Genomic DNA, 19,033 nt, shown 5'->3' with positions numbered 1-19,033 from the left:
GTTGTGAAGGGCCGAGCGGGCCACCCTCAGAGTCTGGATGTCACTGGGCAGGCAATAGGGAGCCATGGCGGGATTTGTGGGTGGGGGGAGGGAGGGTCGTGGATCCACGGTTCGTCTCTTGGCCCAGAAAGCCCCCTCTGGCAGCCACGCTGTGCTGGGTGTGTTGGAAGGGGGAGGCTGGGCCACACCGGGGAGTGGGGAGTCCCCTCTACCTGCGTGGGTCCCTGAGCACCCTCCCCCGCCCGAGGAAAGGGTTCTTCCCCCAAGATGCCTGTGCCCTGGGCAGAGCTGGGAGGGCCCGGGTGTTCCCCTCCTTTCCTGTCCTCCAAAGCCTGCCCTGTGTCCCAAAGCACCACCCAACACCTCGCGTGCCTCTCCCCCAGCTCCCGCTCTCAGGAGCCACCTGAGCGCCCACCAACACTACCTCGTTTTAGAACATTCCCGGCACCCCCGGACGCAGCCCTGCACCCCCGAGCAGTCACCGCCCCCTCCCTGCTCCCCCAGACCCTGGGGAGAAAACATTAATCTGCTTCCTGTCTCCATGGTTTTGCATATTCTGAATGGAATGATGCAATACGTGTCCTTTCTGGCTCCTTTCTCTTAGTGAGATGGTTCTGAGGCCACCTGTGTGGTGGCATCAACCGGGCCGTGGCGGGGGACTGACTGTGCCTCCCGCCAAAGGAATAAGGCCATGGGCAGGCGAGGAGGTGACATGAAACCAACCGTAGTCCCAAAGCCAGCACGGCCGGCAACGGCGAGCCACCCCTGCTCGGAGAGATGCGGCTCTGTCCCAAGGCTGTGGGCCGAGCCTGCGTCCCAGCTTGACGACCCCATCCCCACGGTCGTTCGGGGACCGTGACGGGGAGGGTCCTAATCCCTGCGGGTCCCCGCTCCCGATCTGGACCCGAGTTCCCGGGCCAGAGCCCTACGCCAGGCTTCCTCGGCCTGTGGGGAGGTGAGCCACGTCTTTCCACCCCGGCCACGGGGGCCGCGGGGGCTCTGAGGGCTCTCAGGCCGGGGGCTCGTCACCTGCTTCCACCCCCAGGCTCTGCCTCTGAGCCCACGCCGAGCCGGACGTGGGGAACAGTGTGGGCCACACAGCCTCGGCCCCAGCACCGGAGGCGAATCACACGCGGTGACATTTGCAGTCGGCGCCCGGTGCTGCGGCCTGTGCTGTGATGTGAACACGCGGTGGGCTCGGGCCAGGAGGAGGGTGAGGGGCACCCACACGGCCCCTGGCCCGGCAAGGGTCTGTGGGAAGGGGTCTGCAGAGAGAGAGCTCAGCAGCCAGCCTCCACCCGGCTGGGCCTCTCCTCCGGCCGCTCTGGCCCGGAGCCACCACGGGTCAGCTCAGGGGCAGCAGAAGACAGGTGCAGGGTCACCATCGCCCCCTGTTTCACCTGACCTCAGAGCGCAGTGGCTTCTCCGACCTAGGCAGGGCCGTGCGGGGGAGGGTGCTGGTTCCAGTTACTGGGATTTCACAACGTGGGCCCGCGGGGCACCATTTGCGAAGTCGCCTGACTCGGCTGTGGACTTTCCCGAGTGTACCTGGAGCCACAGGCCGGAGCTGGAGCGGCCCCGGGAGGCAACTGGAGGCTGGGGTGGGGGTGGGGGGGGGACCGTGGGGCCCACTGGGCAGGATGTAGACGTGGAGCCCAGCACGGGCCGGGGGAGGCCTGGAGACCGCCGCCCCCCCCCCCCACACACACACATACACAGATGGGAACCTGAGCCCAGGCTGGAGGGTGACCTCTCATGGGGACAGGTTCCCCCAGCAGCCTGAGCTGTGATGGGGGCTCCCCTGGGAGTCCCAGATGGTGGGAGGCCTTCTGGCCTGGGAACGAGAGGCAGGCCGTGGACGGCGGGGGACTGAGGGGGACAGGCGAAGCCGGATGCCCAGGCGTTATTTCCTGAAGAAGGAAACTCCTTTGGGCCGACCGGAACGTGTTGGAAATGGGGATAATGCGACGTAGAGAGAATAGAGAGAGCTGTCCCTCCGAGTCCCGTCCCCAGGCTTGTGTGGGACATTTCCGTCAGTGATCTGGCACCACCAGCCTCCAGGTGGTTCCAGGGACGTGCCCCCGGGACCCACAGGCCCTGCCTTCAGTCCCGCAGGGAGGCTGGGACACGAGGCTCCGCCCACCTCCCCGGGCCAGGCAGGGACACCCTGCCTTCCCATCAGAGCTGGCACCCGGGAGCAAACACGGTGCCAGATGTTACTGACCAGCGAGGCCGGTGGTTTTAGAGCTCGAACTGAGGGGCCCTCCTCCCACACCCCTCAGGCCTCTGGAGGGGAGGTGACAGCAGCCCGGGTCTCCCCACACCATTCCCAAACCACTTCCTTTGGACAGACCTAAAAGAGGGAGTCCCTGGAGTCAGCCACTTTTTGGGAGTGGGAGAGCAAGCATCCTGGGAGACGCTCCCACGGCCTCAGGGAGGGGTCCTGGGTGCAGACTTTGGGCACAGGTGTCACGGGGCTGGGTCTCAGGGCACGGACCTTCGGGGACGGGTGTCACGGGGCTGGGTCTTAGGGAGCGGACCTTTGGGGATGGGTGTCACAGGGCTGGGTCTCAGGGCACAGACCTTCGGGGACGGGTGTCACGGGGCTGGGTCTCAGGCCACACTAAGAACAGGAGCCCCGTCTCAAGATTAGGGTGGTCCTCTGCCCTCTGTTCCAATCATTTCTGCTTATGGTGCTGTTCCCCCCACACACCCACTTACTTTGGGTTTAATTTGGTCTTCTTTTTCTAGTTTCTTGGGGTAGAAACTGAGACCATTGGTTTGAGGCCTTCCCTCTCTGTTAGTGTAATCATGGAATGCTATAAATTTCCCTCTGAGAACCGCTTTAGCTGCATCCCTTAACTTTGGCCGTATTGTGTTTTCATTTTTTGTTGTTTCAGATGTCTGCGTACAGCAGGGATTAACTGCCCCACCAAAGTGTGGTAGAATTTGGGGTAAGGCCACCTGGGCCTGGTGTGTTCTTGTGGGAAGATCTTTAACACCCCTTTGATACCTTTAGGAGGTGCAAGCTTATTCAGACAGTTTATCCACTCCTCAGTCAGTTGCAGGGAGTTAGCATTTTTTCTAAGAATGTGCCCAATTCTGTCTAGGTTTTCCAAAGTTGTTGGCATATAGTTGTTGAGAATGTTCTTCTGTTGTCTGTTTTATCCCGATTTGTAGTATTTCCTAATTTTCTTTTGTAATATTTTTATTCGCATCTTGTCTCAGTCTTGCCAGAGCCTTGTCTGTTTTGTTGGCTTCTTTAAAGAACCAAGTTTTACTTTATTTAGAGATTTTCAAGTAAGACTTTCGTGAAGGGCAAAGAGATACCGTACTCTAGATAAGACATTCCACATTCTAAAGATGTCAATTCATTTCTTCCTGGTTGAGCAATAGATTTACTGTAATTCCAGAAAAAAAAAAAAAACCAACAGGTTTTTTTCATAAGACCTACTATCCTGAGTCTAAAACGTCTGTGGCAAGAACAGAGTTGAGACTAGCAAAGACCTTCTCTAGAACACAGATGTCAGTGGGGGAGGCGGGGGGGGGGGGTCCCTGGGTGGCTCAGTCAGTTAAGAGTCTGACTTCGGCTCAGGTCATGAACTCCCAGTTTGTGGGTTTAAGCCCCATGTCAGGCTCTGTGCTGACAGCTCAGAGCCTGGAGCCTGCTTATTCTGTGTCTCCCTCACTGTCTATCCCTCCCCCACTCACACTCTGTCTCTCTCAAAAATAAAAATAAACATTAATTTTTTTTAAAAAAAGAAGGCAGGTATCAGGGCTTGGTGTGAGGCTGATTTGGGGGTGTGAGGTCAACACTCAGCCAGGGCGTAGAGCGGGGAGCCCAAGGGGGGGGCTCTGGGGTGTGCTGACAGCACTGGGACGAGGAATTAAATGTCAGATACAATCCTTACAACTCTTTGAACGCACGGGTTAGGGGGGTTAGGGGCACCTGGGTGGCTCAATCGTTGAAACATCTGACTCTTGATTTCAGCTCAGGTCATGATCTCAGGGTTTATGAGTTCGAGTCCCACATCAGGCTCTGTGCTGGGATCCTCTCTCTCTCCCTGTCTGTCTGCAGCTCTCCTGCTCGAGTTCTCTTTCTTTCTCTCCCTCTCTTTCTCTCTCAAATAAAAAAGTTTAAAAAATTAAAAAAAAAAAAAAAAACCACGTGGGTTAGTTAGTATCTTTTGAACCTTAGCATCTGGAACTATTTCTTATCCAAGACCCAAAAGCATCGACTGTGACCGAGAAACACTGATCGAGTTGTTTCTGTAAAATTAGAGTTCCTGTTCCTCAAAAGGCACCTGAAGGAAAGGGAGGTGGTTTGCACGCTGGGATCTTCACTCATTTTCTGGCGTTTGCTGCAACAAATTACCTCAAACCGAGTGGCTTCGAACAACACACACTGATTATCTCTGGGTCCCGCAGATTAAATCTGACGCGGTCTGACGGGTCTGCAAGGGGGCACGGGGCTGGTTCCCCCCGCAGGCTCGAGCAAGGAAACCGTTCGCTGCCTGGCCTCTTCTGGCTTTGGGGACGCCATCAGCTCGCCGCCCTGCCCTCAGGGACACTGTCGGGAGGGGATGCTCACAGCCGGGATGCTGTCACTCTCCGGCCTTTCCCCCACGGTCACAGCTCCCTCTGACCACAGCTGGGGAGGCTTCTTCGCCTTTAAGGACTCCGGTGTCTACTCGGGCCTGCCCAGAGAACCCAGCGAGATCACCCCATCTCAGGGTGCATCATCTTAATCACACGTGTAAAGTCCCCTTTGCCTTCTAAGGTGACATATTCACAGGTTCTGGGATTAGGGCATCTTCCGGGGAGCCCAACACAGACCGACCAAGAACGGGGAGCCAGGTAGGTTAGAGAGACAGCAAGAGCCCAAGTAGCCAAACGGAACAACGGCCCAGAGACTCGCTCAGCCTCCCCAGCGGAGGAAGCATCTGGGGCCACTTGGAGTGTGAAGGCACAGTTCACACTCACTTTGTGGGCGTGCAGGCGGGGCTGAGGGGCCCGGGGTCTCCCGCACTGCTGGGGGGCGGGCACGGCCAGACCACCGCTCTGGAGGGCAGCGCAGCATCTCGGCCGAGGTTCGAACTCACACACCCAGTGACGCAGCCGTCGGGGGCCCGGGGGGGGGGGGGGGGGGGGGGGGGGGGAGGGGACGCCCGAGCAGGCAGCAGAACGCCGTGGCATCCTCTGGCTGTCGGCCACACGCGCGTCGTCGCGGGAAGAGAGGGAGGAACTGGGAGTATCTACACAAAGGAGTATTTTCTACCCGTCAAAACAAACGAACCAGAGCGGCACATGACCGTCTGGGTAGGTCTGGGCAGCGAAACACCCAGGAAAACCATCATGCGCTTTTGTAAAGTCTAACGCACTAAAATAAAAAACCACGTGCCTTGGGCGGGGGGCTACGTATAGGTGGGATAAAATGACGTCAACAGGAAAGCAAGGATGTGAGCAACACAGATTTGGGGTGGTGTTCACCCAGGGTGGGGAGGCTGGAGGACGGTAGGGGTGAGGGCTGTCGGGGCCAAGCTTTTCTTTGGCGTGCTGGGTTTCCTAGGTCTTTTCAATATTACTAACAAACCCCAACTAAGTATGCAACAGTGTGTGAAAAATGAAACTCCACAGCCAAATGAGGTTTATTCTGGAGAAGTCAATCAAGCCCATTCAACATTCAAAAGTCAATTAATGGGGGCGCCTGGGGGGGGCTCAGTCACTTGAACATCTGCTTGATTTCGGCTCAGGTCATTCATGATCCCAGGGTCGTGGGATCGAGACCCACGTCAGGCTCTGTGCTGAGGGTGGGGCCTGCTTGGGATTCGTTCTCTCTCCCTCTGCCCCTCTCCCCTGCTCATGCTGTCTCTCTCTCAAAAGAAATGAACATAAGCCGTCACATCGGTGGGGGAAAGAAGAAACATCATACCCTGTCAAGTACTGCAAAATTTGACAAAATCCAACACCCACCCAACCCTTGTCTCACAGGGGCGGGGGGAGGGGGTTCCCCTTTATCCGGGCAGCGAGGAGCAGATGTGTGGCATCACCAGCCCTGCAAGGCCCTGGCCTTCTTGCCTTCCCCAAGCCGGGGCGGGGAGGGGGGGGTGGCCAGGTGGGTCCACCCTCCCCGTCAGCAGATGGGGAAGACCCGGAGGGTGGCCTCGCCCAGGCAGGGTGGGCACCCACCCTGCAGCCTGGGCACCTCAAGGTGATCAGGCTCCAGGGGTCTCCTGCAGGGGTCAGCGTGCCCCAGGCCTCCATCCTGTCACCTGTCCCACCTGCCTGTTCCTCTGTCAGAGCCACCAGAAAAGGGCACTGGGCCACCACCTTCCCAGGCCAAACCCGGCCCAGAGAGAAGAGAGACCCCTCCTGGAAAGGAGCCAGACGGGCCCTTTCCTTGCAGACCGCGGAGTCCTTTGCCCGCAGCAGAGAGGGGCCGGCAGGCAGGGCTGTCCCCACGGTAGGCCCGAGCGGAGCTGGGCCAGGTCCTGACGTCCCAGCCCCGGCTTTCTGTCAGCCTGGCCGGTGCTGCCTGTTGGCAAAGACCAAGGCTTTGTTCTACAGAGCTAGTGAGGGCGTCGGGCGGCAGCTTCGAGAAGCCACCGACGTGGTTGCCGGCCGTGGCCCTTTGTTTGAGCGAGGCAGGATCTCAGGAGCTCTGAGCATTCTTCTCCCCGGACCTCAGGCCGTGTCCAGGCTGGGCCATCACGGCCGGAGGGGGGCCCTTCACACCGAGGTGTCCAGAAAGCCCCAGCCTTCCGCCTGCTCCCACGTCATTGGAGGCGACTAGAAAGAGTCGGGGACGTGAGGCCGGGGTGGCGTCCCCTCCCGTGTCTCTGGCCTGGCTGAGGGCCTGAGATCCCACCCTAGAAGAGCGATCTCTGCGTCTTGGGGCCTCCCTGGTCTGCTCCCAGCTCTGCCTCTGGTCCCCCGATGGGGAATGTGTGCGCGTGTCAGTGCGCATATGAGTTCGTGTGCGGCGTCCCCCTCCTGCGCGGGGTGTGCTCTGGACCCCGGCCCCTGCGTCCGCCCCTCCCTGTCCCGCTGCCTCCGGGTTCTCCCGCTCTGTCATGGAGAGCACCCTCGGTGGCTTGGGCCGGAAGCCGGGGAGGCCGGGGCGTCCGTATCTGGGCTCAGCCCCGGCTGGCCCCGCGCCCAAGCCTATCCCACCCCAGTGTCCTATTGCAGCCTCCGTCAGGGCAGCTGTCTTGCCCTGGGCGGGGGGCGGGGGGCTGGCGGCTGGGCGTACCTCGCTCATGCTCCACCTGTCTGCCCACATGCCCAGGTGAGGCTGGGGTCCCCTCGGATCCCGAAGGTCCCCCGGAGCGGCCCCACGCCTGTCCTCTCCCCACTGTCTCATCAGCACCACGGAGGAGGAGACATCGCCCGCTGGCCTGGTCCGCTGGTCCCTCCACCTGCCGGCTGGGCGGCTCGGCTCCCTGAGGCCTTCCAGCCTGGCCATTCATTCGGTTCGGGGCTGAGCATGGGCCCTGCACCCTGTAGGGGCTGGAAGACGCTCCAGGAGGAGAGAGGGAGGGACCGAGTCCCCGCGTGCATCTGAGCCGCCCTCAGTCTCCACAGGGCCCGCACCTGAACTGCCCTAGGAAACGGCCAGCCTTCTCCCGGGCCTCCAGGGAGATTCCTCACCCTCATCCCTGCATCGCCCCAGCCTCCCTGGAGCAGGGAGGCCTTCTGTTGCCCTGAGGTCCCCCATTTTGGAACTGGAGCCACCTGCGGGCCTGGCTGGGGGCTGGCCAGCCTGACAGCCAGGGTGGAGCTGAGAGCCTGGGCCGAGCCCTCAGCTGGGCGTCCTCTCCTGCCCGTGCGGTGACGCCTTCTCTCTGTCGAGGGCACACGACTGCAGGGCTCCTTTCCCAGCTGGCACCCGTGGCAGGGTCCTTCCCCGGCCACATGTGCCCTTGGCCGTCACCAGGCGTGCACCCCCCCAGGTGCTTACAGGCTAGCCCAGGTGGCCAGGGCGGGGTTCTGTGTGTCTGGGGGGGGGGGGGGGCCAGGAACGGGCGAGCGTCGGGCGGAGAATGGCCATGGCTGAGCGCAGACCGCGACCGGAGGCCATCCTTGAGCGCACAGGCATGAGCACGGCGCGCACAGGTGAGCAGGTGGGCTCAGGTCTGCGAGCTGCGTGCAGGGGCCGCAGGTGCTCACGCGAGAGGACGTGCTCAGGGAGGCTCAGGTGTGGGGGAGCTGACCTGACCGCCCTCCTCCGGCAGCGACCCTGAGCCACGCAGAATCTGCTTCTCCCCGAGAACTTTATTTTTGTTTTGTCATGTTTTTTCTGAGTTTACTCATTTATTTTGAGAGAGAGTGAGCATGAGCAGGGAATGGAGAGAGAGAATCAGAAGCAGTCTCTGTGCACCGTCAGCACAGAGCCCGGCACGGGGCTCGATCCCACGAACCGCAAGACCGTGACCCGGGCTGAAATCAAGAGTCTGCCGGGTAACCGACCGAGCCACTCAGGCTCCCGGAAAGCTGCCCCTCTTGAAAGCCTTTAAAAAAAAAAAAAACGTGGTGTGATGTATTTATTATAAAGCTTAATATAATATATAATATATACGCTTTGTAATAAAGCACGCAGATCTGAAATGAACAGATCAGCTTAGTTTTACAAACGTAGACACTACCCGGAAACAGCCGGATCAAGACGTGGGACGTTTCTGTCACACCGGGAGCCCCCTCCCTCCCTCCCCGTCCCGGGGAGCCCCGCCCCCTCCCAGAGCTCACAGGTGCTCCGACGTCCCTCGCGGCGGCCAGCCTTGCCTGTCCCTGAGCCTGCATGGACACACACACACACACACACACACACACACACACACACACACACACACTGTGTGGCCGGCTCCCTTCTGGGAACACGACGTTTCTGAGATTTGTCCCGCGGCCGCGTGCGCCACTCGCCTCTTCCGCGCGTGGCCGTCTCGCACCGTGCCCCGAGCTGTCAGCAGCGCGTTCTTTGGTGTCCCTGGAGGCACACGACACCCTCTGGCTACCTGTGCTGCTGCAGGTCGACGTTGGTCACTCGGAGCTTTAGGGATGCGGAGTGAAGCCGCCCTCGGTTCCGACGGTGCCTTTCGGTGGACGTGTGCGCCACTGTCCCCGGGGGGCAGCACCCGCGGGCCTGTCGCGCCACGTCGTCGCTGACGCCTGACGTCGTCCGTCTTCCTCGTTCCGGCCATTTTAGCGAGTGTGCAGAGCACCTCATTGGGGCGTCGATCAGCGTTCCCCCGACCAGTCGTGGCGTCGAGTGCTGGTTCGTGGGCGCGTTGGCAGGTGGACCCCCGCGTCGGGAAGCGCCCGTTCCAACCTTTGGTCTGTTTTTTTTTTTATAAATCATGCGGTCTTTTCCTCACCGAGCTGTAGGCATTCTTGATGATGTCCGTATAGAGAAGCTCTTAACTTTAAGGAAGCCCGAGTGGTCAAACATTTGTCTTTTATTGTCGGTGCTTTTGTGTTGGGTTAGATCTCGGCCGTTCCCGAGGTCCCGCAGCCACATCCTGCCGTCGTGTTCTCCGGGACGGTCTTCGCCGTCCCGTTTAGGTGTCCGGCCTCGCCAGAATTACTTTTATAACTGTGTAGCAGGAACCACGACTTGCGCTTTTCCGTATGGATATCCGCTTTGTCCCGGGACCGTTTATCGAAAAGAACATTCTTTCCCCACTGGACTGAAACCGTGCCTTGGTTCCAAGCCGAGTGATCGCATGGATGTGTTTGTGCCTCTGTATGCTCCGGCCGTTCCGCTGAGATAGTTATCGATCGAATCTAATGCCACCTGATTAACAGTGCGACCTAAGACTGCCTCCACCGATACCCTCCGTTCCTCCCTGACGCTTGGCGGTGAGGCTTGAGCTCCGTCGCGTGAATCTGCCGAGCTCGTTGTTCTTCAAAACTGTTTTGTCTGCTTGGGGCTCCTTGCGTTTCTGTAAATATTTTAGAATCTGCTTGAAATTTCCCCCCAAAATATTAACAAATGAAAGCATTCAGAGACTGATTGGAGTCACATCGAATCCGTACCTCAAAACGAGCACCTTACGGATACGGTATCTTCCAGCTCATAAACCTTGTATCCTGAATTAATTCATGGCTTCTTTCCTGTTTTTCACTAGTGTTTCTGTGTAGAGACCTCGCTCGTCTCCGATAGGTTTATTCTGAGGCATTTTATGGTTTAGATGCCGCTGTAATTGGAACCTCTTTATTTTTTTTTCTGATTGCCGCTAGCATATAGAAATGCCCTTGGTTTTCCCGTGTTGTCTTTAAAACCAGTGCTCTTGCTAAATTCATTGGGCAACAGAATGGTTTGTCTGAAGATTCTGGAGATTTTTTTTTTAAACATCTATGATTACATCATTTGCAAGTAATGATGCTTTTACTTTTCTTCCCATCCTGTTATTCTGTCTTTTGTTTCCTTTTTCTTCCCTTGACGCGCTGGCCGAGGCTTTCAGGATGATGTCAAGTACAAATGGTGACAGCGGACGACCCTGCCTGGCTCGCTGTCTCAGAAGGAAGGTGTCTAATGTCTCACTGTGGAGTATGATGTTCACTCTACCGGGTTTTGTCTGGTTTCCTGCATGTATTTGCTTTCTACATAACACAGCTTCCCTCTGTTCCTGGTTGCTTCTCAGTCGCGTTTCTGACTGTGAGTGGGTCTTGAGTGTCATCAAATGTTTCTCTGATCTTTTGAATTGATCACATGTCTTTTCTTATGCTTATTCTGTTGATTGTTGATTTTAGTCTGTGATTATAAAATAAATATAATTTATTCTTATTCTGTGGCTTATTCTGTGGGTTGGTTTTTGGATACTAATGCAACCTTGGATAAGTGGATCAGACCTCATCTAGCATATGTCTTTATAGACAGCGTTCGGTTCAGATTCTTGCTATTATGGGCAGGACATTTGCACCTACAGTTATGAAAGATTGGCCTGTGATCTGCCTTCTGCTTCATAAAAATCCTCCAAAAGATTTGTATAAAACTGGCGTTATTTCTTCCTTAAATGTTTAGAAGAATCTACTGATAAAATCACCTAGACTTAAAGTTTTATTTATTTTTTTAAATTTTTAATGTTTGTTTATTTTTGAAAGAGAGAGACAGACAGACAGAGTGCAAGCAGGGGAGGGACAGAGAGAGGGGGACACAGAATCTGAAGCAGACTCCAGGCTCCGAGCTGTCAGCACAGAGCCTGACGCGGGGCCCAAACTCACAAACCGCGAGATCATGACCTGAGCCCAAGTCGGATGCTTCACCGACTGAGCCACCCAGGTGTCCCTTGTTTGTTTATTTTGTGCAAAGATGATTAAAATTCCAAATGTAACTTATGTAATTCATACTGGGAACTTTGAAGTTTTTAATGTCTTGTGTCTGTTTTTATATATTATGTTTAAGGAATTGATATATTTTAACTAAGCTCTCAAAATTATGTTTGTACATAATATCCTCTGAGTAGAGTTTTTGATCCTCGAGGTCTATAAAGATGTTCGATTTTTGATCTGTTGGTGATTTGCAGCCCCACGTCCCCCGGTCACTCTTGCCAAAAGTTTGTCAATGTCATTAGTTTCTTCAGGGAATCAAAATCTGGCTTTGCTGATGTTTTTAACGTAAGGTTCATTTTTTATTTCATTGAGTTATACTCTGTATTATCTCTTTCTATCAACTTTCTTTGGGTTTAATTTTTTTTTTTAAACTTCTTAAAACAGAGGTCAGCCTCCCTCTTCTCTAATATACGTTAAAGGTCATCAGTTTTTTTCTAAGGACTTATTCATGGTACCTCAACCATTCATTTAGCTGTGATATGTGGCATTTTTATCATTATTCAGTTCAAAATACTTTCTGACTCTTAGTAGTTTTTTTATTTGACCTTGTATCATTTAATTTCTAAGACACTTCAGAATTTCTGGTTATCTTTTCCTTATTGATTTTAACTTAATTTCATTGTGGTCAGAGAACACACCTGTGTGATTGAATTTTTTTTGAAATTTGTTAGAACTTGCTTTTAGAGCCCTGTATATAGTCTGTTTGGGTAAGTGTTCCGTGTGCACTTGGAAAGCTTATGTGCTATTCAGCCATTGAGAGCAGCGCTCTGTAAATATTGACTAGGTCGGGTTGCCACTCATGTTGTCTAAATTCATCTCTCTGTCTATGGTTTGACTGCTTTTTATCAGTTGCTGACAGAGGTGTATTCAAATCTCCCCCCATGATGGTTCATGTTCTCTTTTACCTTTTAGTTCTGCCAGTTTTGCTTTATGTATTTTAAGATTATGTTTTTAGGTGCATACAGATTTAGAATTGATATCTTCTTACCAGAGTGATGGCTTTTTAAATTATGAAATATCCCTCTTTATCTCTGGTTATATTTAAAGTTTACTTTGTGTGATAGAGTTTACCTATACCAGCTCCCTTTTGGCTACACCACGACATCTCTTTTTCTGTCCTTTTGCTGTCACGCTTTCTACGTCTTTATATTTTTAGCCCCGTCTGCCAGTGTTGGTCCTTTAATTGGAATGCTTTGTCCTGTTGCAGTGCACGCACTCTGCTGCCTTCCACTCATCCCCCCTTTGTCCCCTCACTTCTTTCTTATCTCCTTTCCTGCTTCTGGGTTAATCAAATATTGATACTATTTAATTTTTATTCTCTGTTAGCTTGTTGCATTTACACATTTGTATTATTCCATCAGTGGTCGACATCTTGACTCATCAGGGTTGACCTCAAATTAGCACTTTTGCCACTTCCCTGACAGCACAAGGTGCTCACAACTGTGTGACTCCATCAACACCCTCTGCCTTTTATGCTATTTTTATCACGCATTTCAGCTATGCTATACAGATACATGTGTGTATCCCATTTTTAACTGCATGCAGATTTAGGATTGATATCTTTCTACCAAACTGACCTTTTTTTTTTCTTCAATTATAAAATATCCCTCTTGGTCTCTAGTGATATTTAAACCTCATGAAACCTCACTATTTAAGTCAATACAAATTTAAACTTTCTCATAAATCTGCCTTTGTATGTGTCCTTGATTCCTTCCTGTATCCCCATGCTTCTTTCTGGGATCATTTTGCTCTGCCTGGGGAGTCCCCTGAGTCATTCTTCCAATGCAGGTCTCCTAGCAGTGAATTCTCCTGGTTTTGATTTTGTTTCCTTCCTTCCTTCCTTCCTTCCTTCCTTCCTTCCTTCCTTCCTTCCTTTCTTCTTCCTTCCTTCCTTCCTTCCTTCCTTCCTTCTCTCCTTCCTTCCTTCTCTCTTTCTTTCTTCTTCCTTCATTCCTTCATTCCGTCTCTCCTTTCTTCCTTTCTTTCTCCTTCCTTCCTTCCTCCCTTCCTTCCTTCTTTCTTCTTCCTTCCTTCCTTCCTTCCTTCTCTCTTTCTTTCTTCTTCCTTCATTCCTTCCGTCTCTCCTTCCTTCCTTTCTTTCTCCTTCCTTCCTTCCTTCCTTCCTTCCTTCTCTCCTTCCTTTCTTCTTTATTTCTTCCTTCCTTCCTTTCTTTTTTCCTTTTTCTTTTTGGTAGTAAAATATACATAACATAAAATGTAGCATCTTAACCATTTTTGTGTACAGCTCAGGGGCATTGAGCACATTCACGTGTCATGCAGTTGTCCTCACCATCCATCTCCAGGACTTTTTCATGTTGTGAAACGGAAACTCTGTCCCCATTAAACACCAACTGTCATCCGTCTCCCCCAGCCCCTGGATCCCACCGTCCTGCTGTCTGTCTCTATGAATCTGACTCCCCTAGGGACCTCATCTGAGTAGAATCCTATAGGATTTTCTTACTTTACTTTTGTCTTCATATTTTTTTAATTTTTTAAAATGTTTATTTACTTTTGAGAGAGAGAGACAGAGAGACAGAGCGTGAGCGGGGGAGGGGCAGAGAGAGAGGGAGACACAGGATCTGAAGCGGGCTCCAGGCTCCGAGCTGTCGGCACAGAGCCCGACGTGGGGCTCCAACTCACGAACTGCGAGATCATGACCTGAGCCGAAGTCGGACGCCTAACACTCAGGCGCCCCGACTTTCATCTTCATATTTCAGGGTATATTTGATGGGTCTCGAATGCTTCCCTGTGCACTTTAAAGACGTCACCCAACTTTCATCCAGTCATCAGGATAATGGGCCATCCCCTCCTCCACTGCTCCCATGACCTTCCCTGTTTCTCAGCGGCATTACTCTCATAAGCCCAAGGATCTAAAGAGCTGTTTGAATCTGCAGCCTGATGTGTTCCATCGTTTCTGGAAAATTCTCAGCCACCGAGTCTCCACTTGTCCCCTCCCCTTCTGGGATTCCACACGTACACGAACTTTTAACCAGATGTCCCTCGTCTTACCTTTTTGTGTGTGTTTAATTCTGCTGTGTCTCCGTGCTCCCACCTGCCTGTCCCCTTGCAGTTGTCGCGTGCCCGCTCTGCCATCAAATTTATCTGCTGCATTCTTGCCTTCCATCCTTGTCCTTTCTGTTCTAGAATTTCCATTTTATTATTTTCACCGCAGATTGCCTTTCTCTGGTGGAATTCTCCTTCTATCTTCTTGAACCCATGATCTTTATTTTTTTTAAGCTTATTTATTTATTTTGAGAGAGAGGCAGAGTGCGTGCACGTGTGCACAAGCAGCGGGGGGGCAGAGAGAGAGAGAATCCCACACAGGCTCCTTCCTGTCAGCGCAGAGCCTGACTCGGGGTTCGATCCCACCAATGGTGAGATCAAGCTTCGGACATCTAACCAACTGAGCCACCCAGGTGGCCCTGCCATGGTTACTTTAAAGTCCTCATCTAAAAGCTCTGAAGCAAACCATAGCTGTCTGTTTGCTCATGCGTCCGTGGGTCAGCATTGGGGCCGCTCGTCCGGTGGTCTCCCTTGGGCTCGGCTGGGCAGGACTGGGTGGTCTCCTCCAGCCACACGTGTCTGGAGCTGCCCGGCCGGCAGCCCGGCAGCAGCCTCGCTCAGACACCTCCGTGGGGCAGCAGCATTCCGACGGGATGACGGTGGGAGCTGCGAGGTCTCGAGATCACGGCTCAGACTCACGGCCCTCTCCCACCACGGGGGACCTCACCTCTTGCTTGGGAGAACTACAGAAGATCTTGACCCATCTTCAGTCCGCAACAGGCTGTCGTCGGGCCGTAAGTCCCAGCACAAGGTTCACTCACCCCTACAGGACACGTCAGAGTTTCATGTGATGAGTGACGGCATCCGCCCTTGTTTCCTGCCTTTGTCCAATGCCCGGTCCCCAAACCAGCACCGTGCGTTTGAGGGTCTCGGGGCACCTGCGTGGCTCACTCGGTAGAACATCTGACTCTTGATTTCGGCTCGGGTCACGATCCCAGGGTCGTGGGGTCCAGCCCCGCGTGGGGCTCCGCACTGCATGTGGAGCCTGCTTGGGGTTCTCTCTCTCCCTCTCCCTCCATCCCCCCCCCACCCCGCTTGTGCGTGCACATGCTCGCTCTCTCTCTCTCTCTCAAAATAGAAAATAAAATAAATAAAAATAAAAAATTTAAAAAGACCACAGCCCGTTTTCTTGCTCACGATCCTGTGGCTCAGCAATCTGGGGTCAGCTCGGCTGGGCGGCCGTTCCGCCGGCTTCGTGTGCGTGTTCGTGCAGGTGCGGCCATCTGGCGGCTTAACCGCGGCTGGATGGTCACGGGCGGCCTCGCTCGTGCGTGTGTCGCTTGATGCTGGCTCTTGACTGGGGGTCCCCGCTCTCCTCCGTGTGGCTGCCCCAGCCAGCCGGCTCAGATGGGCTCACGCGGCCGCGTTCCAGGAACGCATCGGCTGTACACGGCGTGGCTTCCCAGCATTCTTTTTGTCGGAACAAGCGTCAGGTTCCCCCAAACTCGCAGAGTGGGAAGAGCAGAGCCGTCTCTTGATGGAGGAGCTTCAAGTACGCAGCACATCGCCTGCGTCACATCCCTAGATCTGTTTCTGTGGTCTGTTTTCTCCCTTGGTTGTCGGTCTTTTGAGCGTAAAACACCACGTACAGGCTCTCTGCTATCTCCCCGCAGATGATCTGGTCTTCCTCCAGTGTGGAAAGGGCACAGGGCAGGGCGCTTTGCTCCGGGTGGAGACTGAAACGATTTGAGGCCATAGGGGTCTCGACTGAAAGCTTGGGGAGCCCCAGGGTCCCATCTCCTGGGTAGACCCTGAACCCCAGTGCTCCCCTCCACAGTGACATAAGTCTGCAAGTTGTCTGCTTAGCTTTTTACCCTCCTAGAATCTTACCCCACGCCTGTGCAGCTTAATCCACAAATGCTTCAAGGGGACATCCTGTGAAAGGGGGCTCACGGCTCAGGGGCTCCCGTCCCCCCAAGTCCTGGATGTCTTTGTGGCCCTGGACTCCCCTGTCTGTCTCCCCAGCCCGACGAGCCTGACTCTGTGTGCTACACGGCAAATGCATCAGTGCTCAAAGGAGGAGACGTGCGGCCACACGCACGGCCCGTGTGGTCGGTCTCTTTTCCGGGATCTCAACCCTTCACATCGCCGTGTCGCCCCGCAGCCGTCACACCACTGTGCTGGTTTGTTCCTTCATCTCGTGGGGGTTCTTGGCAGAGGTCGGGTCACACGCGGGCTGCGTGGCCAAAGCCGCACGGCTTCCGTGCAGGTGTATTTCCTTCTAGACGTCTTTCTATGCATGGCTATGCAGCCATGTTTCCGGAAGGATCTTTGTTTCTAGAAGGGACTTGACAGGGGAGACAATACAATCTCCTGACACAGTGGCTCGGGCAGTGACTGTCTCTGGCTTGTTCCTCCTGTAGCCCTTACATTTTCCGAGCACGTGCGCATGTGTGGCGACAGGGAACGTTCCAGCGTAAAGGGGCTTCAGGCACCCGCTGTACTCCTTCCCCATTATACTGGTGAGGAGCCTGAAGGCCCAAGGGTGGAAAGAAGCTTCTGTGGTTCTGCTGTGAGTTAGGGGCACAGCCCGTATGAACCCAGGACTCTGACTCCCGCACCATTTCCAAGCAACAGACGAGGCAAGGGTCCCTCTGGGCTCCTCCTGCTGGCTAAAAGCTTCTTGCCTCTGGCCCGCCCTCTTCCCCTGCCAGGATGGAGTCTTGAAGACCTCCATCCCGTGGGGTGAACATCCTCCGCGTTTCTGGAAGGGCCCAGCCTGCACGCAGGAGGCACTGGGGAAGACGCCGAGACGCTGAGAGTGCCGGGCGCAGGATGACCGTCCCAGGGGGGCCACTCATGCGTCTTCTCCATTCTCTGCCACAGGCTGCGGGAGCACCATCGGGCCACCATCAAGGTCATCCGGCGTATGCAATACTTTGTGGCCAAGAAGAAATTCCAGGTGAGTTCTACGCTCAGCCCTCCTGCCCTTGGCCAGCCCCGGCAGCCGCTCGTCCACCCTCGGCCAAGACTACGAGGCCTCCATACCCGGTAGGGCATGGAGCCTAGACCTCACCCATACCCTACCACAGCCTAGACCTCACCCTTCACCTGTCAGATACCCTGAAACAACGTCATTCTCCACCCCGAAGACAGCGGGCCCCTGGGAGGACACTGCCCTAGGGTCCAGCCTGGAGCCGGGTGCACACAGAGCCTCAGGGGCTCACGCAGCCCTCCCCTAGGTGACTGACGGATGATGGCAATGACATACAGTGTGCCAAGCCCGCCCCACGTCACCTGGGCAGGAAGTGGGGTCCCCTAGACCCTGGAGCCCCGTCCCATGCAGTCAGTGCTCCTGGCCCTGTTCTCCACCACCCCCCACGTGAGTCAGGAGAACGGAAGGGAAGCCCGGCCCTGCCTGCCCCAGGGGGGTGGCCCACCTTTACAGGGAGAGGTGGGAGGCTCCTCGGCTGGTGGGGCTGGAGCCCGAGGGCTCCCATCCCCCAGCAGCTGTCCATCCCGGGCTGGGTCTTCTGGGGCCCCCAGAAGAAAGCCAGCTGGTAGCAGGCACAGCTCCTTCCTCCTGCTGTGGGGACAGTCCTTGGTCTGAGGAGGTCCCGGGCTCAGCCCTCACTCTGAGAGCATGTAGACTTCAGAAACGGGGACCCGCGGAGCTGCTCATTCTCTTTCCAGAAGGCTTGGCCACCAGCGCCTTTAAAAAGTGACTGCCCGCTAGAATGGGGGTTGGGGGCCACCCAGAGCAGTGGCAGCATCCAGAGCCCCAAGCAGGGAAGGGCGGGGGCTGACCTGCTCACTTCCCCCAGCATGGACCCCGCAGGGCTGGGGCGAGAACCCGCGCCCCTGTGTCCTGCTCCCAGCTGCAGGTTCCACGCGGCCCCTTCAGCAGAGCCCACACCCATCTGGGCCACGGAGCTCGACTCGGTGGGGGGTTCTGGAGGCAGGTCCATGGCGGTTCTTCCCCATCTGTAACGGGAACCAAGAGCCCGAGAGATTGGCGTGAGACGGCGTCCTCACGTCCCGCACACGGCCGTCACACGCGGCCAGCTTTTGGGGAGCATCTTCCCCAGAGACGACCACCACTGATCCGAGCCCCAGGAGCGCCCCTCGGCGAGCCTCCCGCCCCCCACTAACGAGCGGTGTGCAGCTGCGGGAACTCCCTCCAGGGGTCCGGTCTGGGCAGGACCAAGAGGACCCCGGGAAGGACCGGGATGTCCCGCCCTCACTGGCGAGCAGCCTGGCAGTGACAGCTGATACCAGACATCAGCCTGTGGAGCAGAGGGCTCCGTGGGGCATCTTCCAGGGTGGGGATGGCCCCCAGCCCCAGAAGCCAGGCCCCTGAGGCTCCAGGGCCGGGCCTACCGCCTGAGCACAGTAGGAACAGTGGTGGGGGTCGGCTGTGCCAGGGTGGACAGCGGGCTTCCGGGGGGGGGGGGGCGGTGCTGTTGCCAGGATTTAAGCACACCCAGCACGGCAGGCAGAAACTCGGGGCTTCTGGCAGGCCCCGGTCGGGGGTAACGCGGGCAGCTTCCCGCTCGGGATAAAGTTTGTTCCTGGCAGACGGGGTTCAGGGGCTGGAGCTGACTTGGGGAGCACCCTGTCCCGGAAATGCAGGCGAGAAAACTACCTGCTCGCATCAGTAGGGGCAGTAGGGGCCCTGTACTTCCTTCCAGGCTGGGGTTCC

General features: G+C 55.5%; 1 protein-coding gene across 2 annotated transcripts in view; it reads left to right on the top strand.

The window, feature by feature from the left end:
• Positions 1–19,033, top strand: part of KCNQ1 (potassium voltage-gated channel subfamily Q member 1) — a 317,819-nt gene that overhangs the window by 220,862 nt on the left and 77,924 nt on the right. For both annotated transcript variants that reach the window (XM_042905409.1, XM_042905410.1), the window contains exon 12: positions 17,218–17,293. In XM_042905409.1, the coding sequence (XP_042761343.1) occupies positions 17,218–17,293 (76 nt within the window). The remainder of the gene's footprint in view (positions 1–17,217; positions 17,294–19,033) is intronic.

This window comes from Panthera leo, chromosome D1, assembly GCF_018350215.1.
Source record: "Panthera leo isolate Ple1 chromosome D1, P.leo_Ple1_pat1.1, whole genome shotgun sequence".
In the NCBI taxonomy this organism is placed as follows: Eukaryota; Metazoa; Chordata; class Mammalia; order Carnivora; family Felidae; genus Panthera; species Panthera leo.
The sequence above is the reverse complement of the archived record's forward strand: the minus strand, read 5'-3'. Positions and strand labels throughout refer to the sequence as shown.